This window comes from Salvelinus sp. IW2-2015, linkage group LG12, assembly GCF_002910315.2.
Source record: "Salvelinus sp. IW2-2015 linkage group LG12, ASM291031v2, whole genome shotgun sequence".
NCBI classification, from domain to species: Eukaryota; Metazoa; Chordata; class Actinopteri; order Salmoniformes; family Salmonidae; genus Salvelinus; species Salvelinus sp. IW2-2015.
In genome coordinates, this window is record NC_036852.1 from 7363162 (window position 1) to 7371834 (window position 8673).

Genomic DNA, 8673 nt, shown 5'->3' on the forward strand with positions numbered 1-8673 from the left:
CAATGAGACGTGTTTCAGTGGGGTTGGATGTAAGTTCTTCATGAGTCGTGTTCAGTGGGTGAATGATAGGTCTTTCATCCGGAGTCGTGTCATGGTGGTGAGAAGGTCTTCTTGAGTCATGTTCAGTGGGGTGGATGAGTTCTTCACGAGTCGTGTTCGAGTGGGGTGATGTAAGTCATCATGATCGTGTTCAGTGGGGATGAAGGTTCATCATGAGTCGTGTTCATGTGGGGTGAATGAATGGTCTTTCATGAGTCAGTTCATGGGGGGTGATGAAGCGTCTTCATGATCTGTTCAGTGGAGTGACTGAAGGTCTTCATGATCTATGGTTCAGTGGGGTGAATGATATAACATATTCAGGAACAGAAAAATACAGAGCCTGCATAAAGTATCTGCATCAAGCATTTTATTGTTTTACAAAAGGTGGGATTAAAAGGATTTTTCATCGTCAATTTCTTGTCAACACATCTACACAAAATACTCTCCTGTATGTCCAAGAATATATATATCTTATGGGATGATAAGAAAAAATGCCTAAAATTAGTCGTTTCCATAAGTATTCAGCCCGCTCCGAGCAAAAACTTAGAAACACCTTTGGCAACGATTACAGCTTGGGAGTTCTTCTTGGGTAAGTCTCTAACAGCTTACACACCTGATTGTACATATTAAGCCCACTATGTATTTTCATATCTCTTCAAGCTCTTCCAAAATGTTGAGCGATCATGGCTAGACAGCCATTTAACCTTTCACGAGCCCTCTACCCACCGGAGCCGGACACCCCGCACAGCCATCCCACACAACTAATATAGCATACCTAGCATAGCTTCAAAAGTAGATAGTAGCATCTAAAATATCAATTAAATCACAAGTCAAAGACATACCAGATGAAAGATACAGATCTGTGAATAAGCCACATTTCAGATTTTTAAAACGTTATCAGGGAAGACAAAAAATAATGTAAATCTATCTACTAACACGTTGCACAATACACCACTATTCTACTCATCCAGTTTTCTCTACTCCTTCCGTGCTATCACCAATCGGCTCAACTAAGATATTGATATCCACTAACCAAGAAAAAAACCTTTCAGATGACAGTCTGATAAACATATTCAGGTATATGATTTGTTAATAAAACCGTGCAATATTCCAGGTAGAAATCACAGTTTACAATTGCCCAACCCACCATCACAAATCGACTAGAATTACAGAAATCGAGCAACGATGTATGGACAATTTTACTCACATAAAACATTTCATAAAATAGAACCAAAGCTATTAGCAATGGAAAGACCCAGTTCTTGTATTTCAAGACCATATTTCTACGATTTTTCTAAGCTTTTACAGCGAAAAACACTATAAATCCGATAAGTTACGCATATCCACATAAACAAACGTACCACACACGATTACACATAGACGATGTCAACCACACACACCACACAACCCCTACCCCCCCCACACCCCACGGCACCCAACGTAATTACCGACAACACGAAGTTTTTTACTCTTACTAATACAGATAATGCACCCTGTAACATCATTTTACAAATATCATATACAGTTTGTTCGAAAGGTCATATTAGCCATAACAAAAGCCGTGGTTACACAATAACATACTAGGAAATCAAGCCTCAATATGTCTTGACCGTCATCTATCAGAGTGGATCTAGTTTAATTGAAAGCTAAATCATTATACTGACTATAAATACAGGGTTGACAGCAAATCGAAGACAATTGTTCTTAATGCACGGCTGGATTTCTTTTTTAAAATTACCTTAACTTTTCAATCAGGTTGGCAAGTGGAAGAGCTATACCAACAAAATGGCGATATGCGTTTAAAATATTTGCGACAAGAAAGTACGTTTATCGATATAAATATGCTTCCTTGAGCGTGTTCTTTCCATCATTCCTTGGGCAATGTACCTTTTCTATTATAAACGCTTTGGTCGATAGATTCCTCTGTCCTTCGCCAATGTCCACACCAACGACGATCTCCCTAACGTTCCAAATTTCAGAACGCCACAACAAAGAAATGTCCTCAAAACGCACTAAGTATATAATTGTATAAAACGGTTTCAAATTCCATACATTATGATGTTTTAACAAACTATAAAATTTACGACTGAAAAGAACTGACCGGATAAGTATGCGTTAGAAAAACGACTTTGACGAGGAACAGGTTCCGATTGGCCTTCACGCTGAGGCGCACTTAAGATAAAGGCGTCTCTGTACATTTTTGGTCATTTTATAATGGCTTGAACGTCCCCCATCCACCGATTTCAATGAAAACGTGTGACGTCACAGACAAACACCACCGCCCCACAGAGGATAGACGTAGAACACACATGTCGGTTTCTTCATAGCATTCCTGGGCCACACCACTTATGAAACAGATTCTCCCGAGATAGAGTAAAACACTTTCTGATAAGATCTTGAATCCGTTGTCATGAAAAAGTGCTGTGAATTTTCTGTACCACTCAGAGACAAAATTGTCAAGACACCGTATGCAAGATATAGACTGGGAGTTTTCTTGGGTAGTCCTAAATTACACACTAATGTTTGTACGATCAAAATTACGCACAGGCATTATATTATAACCAACTTTGCTAATATGTCGAGATGCGCACCCTGATAGTGACAAGCATTTTATCTTGCCATAGATTTACAAGCAGATTTAAGTCAGAACTGTAACTTGGCCCATCAGGAACATTCCTTCTTGGAGCAACTCCAGTGTAGATTTGGCCTTGTGTTGTAGGTTATTGTCCTGCTGAAAGGTGAATTCCTCTCCCAGTGTCTGGTGTAAAGCAGATTGAAGCAGGTTTTCTCTCTAGGATTTTGTCTGTTCTTAGTTCCATTCCATTTATTTTCATCCTGAAAACTCTATGGTATTTGCTGATGACAAGCATACCCATACCATGATGCAGCCACCACCATGCTTGAAGATAGGAGGCAGTTACTCAGTGATGTGTTGTGTTGGATTTGCCCCAAACATAAGACATTCTGTTTTTTTACAGTAACTTATTTACCTTGTTGCATATAAGATTTATGTTTTGGAATATTTGGAAAATGTATTTCTGTATATTTGTATTATTTTCACTCTGTCATTTAATTCACCCCCCCTTCAGCATTAACATCCTCTGGGATCTCGCTGAGGAGTTTCTGAAGAAACACAGTCTGATCTCATTCAGGGAGTCAAAACCCAAGCCGATAGCAGATGTTCTGGGTCAAGGACATGATTGGTGAGAAGAGTACTCCAGAATAACAGCTGAAACAACTGAACAGGAGCGAATGAGAAGAACTACTGAATGCAGTCCCCCTAAAGGACCAGAAGTGATGGAGCTTGTCTCAAAGCTCTCAGTGACATGACAACCATCTTGTTAAGTACTTGAGTGAATCTAGGTAAGACCTTTTTCTTTTCTCCCTCCCTTGAATATGTGGATGATTAATATAGGTCAAATAAAAACATAGCTACCCAGATCAAAGAGAAAGTCTTTTTCAGAATGGAAGCATGTTTTTGTGTTGCTGCCTGTAATAAATGTATCTTATTATAGTTCTATCATAGGACCATCATCCATCATTATCTAGGTGTATCATAGAACCAATCACATCATTATCTCAGGTGTCTCTCACTCCTCATTCTTCTCTTGACTTTCTGATCTCTCTCTTCCCTTCTCTCCCTATCCTCTGTCTTGTAGCACCTAATCTGAAGATGCTGAGGCCTGTCTCCTAGTCTGTGGACAAAGACACTTCTCCACCTAATCTGAAGATGCTGAGGCCTGTCTCCTAGTCTGTGGACAAAGACACTTAAATTATTGTTAGGAATTATGTTTGTTTTTCTTTTAACAAATGTCTGTATTTTATTCATGTGCTGTTCTTAAACCAATGTGTGTTCATCAAGTGGCTGACTGTACAAATCCTCACTATCAGTTAGCTGTAATTTGGCAGCAAGCCCAGATGAGTGTTTTTAGAACGAGATATCTCAGTTTCAAGGTCTCAGTTTAGAGAGAAGAAGACTGGTGAAGTGTTGGTCTGTCAAATGCTATGAACCAGTATGCGGTTAGCTAGTTGCGAGGATCCAGATGAAAAGTTTTCCGAGTTTGCGGTAGGAATCCGGGGATATGGAGAGAAAATAGGTCCGTTATGCTCTGGTTTGAGTCACGTTTGTACGACTGGAGAGAGCTTTCCGGAGCTAAAGGTTAGCTGATGACCGCTAGAAGTGGTTGGCTGACTGATAGCTGGTAGCTGGCTAGCTTCAGTTGAGGGATTCCAGATCCGAAGTAAGTAGAAATACTTTAGATTAAAAAAACTGATCCACGCCACATTGGGTGAGGCTGGTTGCCAGGAGAGTATTTAGAAATGGAGGTTTAAGAAAATATTTTTAAAGAATGTGGAAGAAAAGTATATAAAGATATATACAAGGGACACGACAGGACAAAGATGTCTGACTGCTACGCCATCTTGGATTTATGTTGGATTATTCTGTTGATATCTTGGATAATGTGGTTTATTGTATTACTGTGTTACCATGGCAATCTATCATAAACTGTTTATATTCTGTTAACAAATGTCAATGCTATAATATTATGTGTGCTTTTTCATATTGTTAAACAACATTCAAGTCTGCTAACATTTCCTCATAAATGTTACAAATTTCGACCATTTGTATTATTTTTCTCATCACTGCAGGACTTTTATTTTGAAGGAAATGACAAGGATCACACCTTATTCTTGCTGGGTCTTTTGTTAGTCTTACTGGAGAAACGGAGGTGAAGCGAAGTAGTGGCACAGATTGAGCTATAATAGAGAACCCTTTCCTCTACTTCCTTATAAATTTTACTTCCTGTTTCCAACAAAAAGAGCTGCTGACAGACTGAGGAGGTTGTGGTTGATTATTCAGTCTCTCTCACGACCTCTAACAGGCCAACACTGTACAATATATTCATAAAATACATTTATGTGGTTTTATGTTGAATGACAAATTCTCAGAGCCAGTTTCACAGACACATTCAGAATGATAATGCAATATATGTAAGTACATTCCAATAAACATCACAATAACAAGTTTCCAATAACAATGGTTACAATACACGTTTCCAATACATGGTTACAATACACTTTTCCATACATGGTTACAATACACGTTTCCAATACATGGTTACAATAGCACGTTTCCAATACATGGGTTACAATACACGTTTTCCAATACATGGTTACAATAACACGTTTCCAAATAAATGGTTACGATGAACACGTTTCCAATATCAAGATCCAAAGTCAAGTTTATTTTATCTGACCCTTCGTACATCAGCTAATATCTCGAAGTGCTGTAAGCAGAAACCCACCTAAAACCCCAAAACAGCAAGCAATGCAGTGTGAGAGACACGGTGGCTAGGAAAAAACTCCCTAGAAGGCCAAAACCTAGGAAGAAACCTAGAGAGTAACCAGGCTATGAGGAACCAGGCAATGCATATACAATAGTAGTTGTTCCATACTGAATAGACTGTCAATACATTGCTTACATTATGAGTGTTTCGCAACAGTTCTTCAATACAGTACAGCAAGTACACTTCTACAATACACTTATTACATTACACGTTTACAAGACAATTACAATACACTGTTTCGCAATACATATTACAATGACATCGTTTAACGAAGACATATACAATACATGTTCGTCCGAAACATTTACATTAGCAGGCGTTGTGTGTTCAGTGGGGTGATGAAGGTCTTCATGAGTCGTGTTCAGTGGAGTGATGAAGGTCTTCATGAGTCATGTTCAGTGGGGTGTAATGATATAGAACATTCAGACAGAAATACAGAGCCTTGCAAAAGTARCTGCATCACATTTTATTGTGTTACAAGGTGGGATTAAAAGGGATTTCATCGTCATTTCTTGTCAACAATCTACACAAAATACTCTGTAATGTCCAAGAATATATATATTTAGATTGATAGAAATAAAATGCCTAAAATAGTCGTTCCATAAGTATTCAGCCCCCCGAGACAAAACTTAGAAACACCGTTGGCAACGATTACAGCTGGGAGTCTTCTTGGGTAAGTCTCTAAGAGCTTTACACACCTGGATTGTACAATATTAGCCCACTATTATTTTCATAATTCTTCAAGCTCTGTCAATATGTTGAGGATCATGGCTAGACAGCCATTTAAGTCTTGCCATAGATTTACAAGCAGATTTAAGTCAGAACTGTAACTTGGCCACTCAGGAACATTCCTTCTTGGTGAGCAACTCCAGTGTAGATTTGGCCTTGTGTTGTAGGTTATTGTCCTGCTGAAAGGTGAATTCCTCTCCCAGTGTCTGGTGTAAAGCAGATTGAAGCAGGTTTTCCTCTAGGATTTTGTCTGTTCTTAGTTCCATTCCATTTATTTTCATCCTGAAAACTCTATGGTATTTGCTGATGACAAGCATACCCATACCATGATGCAGCCACCACCATGCTTGAAGATAAGGAGGCAGTTACTCAGTGATGTGTTGTGTTGGATTTGCCCCAAACATAAGACATTCTGTTTTTTACAGTATTACTTTATTACCTTGTTGCATATAAGATTTATGTTTTGGAATATTTGGAAAATGTATTCTGTATATTTGTATTATTTTCACTCTGTCATTTAATTCACCCCCCTTCAGCATTAYCACTCTCTGGGATTCCTGCTGAGGAGTTTCTGAAGAAACACAGGSCTGWACTCATTCAGGGAGTCAAAAACCCAAWGCCGATAGCAGATGTTCTGRGGTCAAAGGACATGATTGGTGAWGAAGAGTACTCCAGAATAACAGCTGAAACAACTGAACAGGAGCGAATGAGAGAACTACTGAATGCAGTCCTCCCTAAAGGACCAGAAGTGATGGGAGCTTGTCTCAAAGCTCTCAGTGAACATGAACACCATCTTGTTAAGTACTTGAGTGAATCTAGGTAAGACCCTTTTCTTTTCTCCCTCCCTTGAATATGTGGAATGATTAAATATAGGTCAAATAAAAACATAGCTACCCAGATCAAAGAGAAAGTCTTTTTCAGAATGGAAGCATGTTTTTGTGTTGCTGCCTGTAATAAATGTATCTTATTATAGTTCTATCATAGGACCATCATCACATCATTATCTCAGGTGTATCATAGAACCATCATCACATCATTATCTCAGGTGTCTCTCACTCCTCATTCTTCTCTGTACTTTCTGATCTCTCTCTTCCCTTCTCCTCCATCCTCTGTCTTGTAGCACCTAATCTGAAGATGCTGAGGCCTGTCTCCTAGTCTGTGGACAAAGACACTTCTCCACCTAATCTGAAGATGCTGAGGCCTGTCTCCTAGTCTNGCTGAGGCCTGTCTCCTAGTCTGTGGACAAAGACACTTCTCCACCTAATCTGAAGATGCTGAGGCCTGTCTCCTAGTCTGTGGACAAAGACACTTAAATTATTGTTAGGGAAATTATGTTTGTTTTTCTTTTAACAAATGTCTGTATTTTATTCATGTGCTGTTCTATAAACCAATGTGTGTTCATCAAGTGGCTGACTGTACAAATCCTCACTATCAGTAGCTGTAATTTGGCAGCAAGCCCAGATGATGTTTTTAGAACGAGATATCTCAGTTTCAAGGTCTCAGTTTAGAGAGAAGAAGACTGGTGAAGTGTTGGTCTGTCAAATGCTATGAACCAGTATTGCGGTTAGCTAGTTGCGAGGATCCAGATGAAAATGTTCCGAGTTTGCGGTAGGAATCCGGGGATATGGAGAGAAAAATAGGTCCGTTATGCTCTGGTTTGAGTCACGTTGTACGAACTGGAGAGAGCTTTCCGAGCTAAAGGTTAGCTGATGACCGCTAGCAGTGGTTTGCTGACTGATAGCTGGTAGCTGGCTAGCTTCAGTTGAGGGATTCCAGATCCGAAGTAAGTAGAAATACTTTAGATTAAAAAAACTGATCCACGCCACATTGGGTGAGGCTGGTTGCAGGAGAGTATTTAGAAATTGAGGTTTAAGAAAATATTTTTAAAAGAATGTGAAGAAAAAGATATAAAAAGATATATACAAGGGACACGACAGGACAAAGATGTCTGACTGCTACGCCATCTTGGATTTATGTTGGATTATTCTGTTGGATATCTTGGATAATGTTTGGTTATTTGTATTACTGCTGTTACCATGGCAACTATCTAGTAATATACTTTTAATGCTGTTAACAAATGTCAATGCTATAATATTATGTGTGCTTTTTTCATATTGTTAAACAACATTCAAGTCTGCTAACATTTCCTCATAAAATGTTACAAATTTCYACCATTTGTATTATTTTTCATCATCACTGCAGGACTTTTATTTTGAAGGAAAATGACAGAGATCACAACCTTATTCTTGCTAGGTCTTTGTTAGTCTTACTGGAGGAACGGAGGTGAAGCGAAGTAGTGGCACGATTGAGCTATAATAAGAGACCCTTTCCTCTACTTCCTTATAAATTTACTTCCTGTTTCAACAAAAAAAGCTGCTGACAGACTGAGGAGGTTGTGTTGATATTCAGTCTCTCTCACGAACCTCTAACAGGCCAACACTGTACAATATATTCATAAAATACATTTATGTGGTTTTATGTTGAATGACAAATTCTCAGAGCCAGTTTCACAGACACATTCACAATGATTATGCAAATATAGTAAGTACATTCCAAT

The 8673-nt window shown here is 38.8% G+C and overlaps 1 protein-coding gene across 1 annotated transcript in view; it reads left to right on the forward strand.

The window, feature by feature from the left end:
- The window catches only part of LOC111970973 (NACHT, LRR and PYD domains-containing protein 1 homolog), a 15593-nt gene extending 7309 nt beyond the window's left edge, over nt 1-8284 (forward strand). Inside the window, exons 12-13 of the mRNA XM_070445966.1 lie at nt 6653-6935; nt 7237-8284. Of these exons, the coding sequence (XP_070302067.1) occupies nt 6653-6935; nt 7237-7243 (290 nt within the window). The 3' untranslated portion in view covers nt 7244-8284. The remainder of the gene's footprint in view (nt 1-6652; nt 6936-7236) is intronic.
- Nucleotides 8285-8673: the final 389 nt, after the last annotated feature.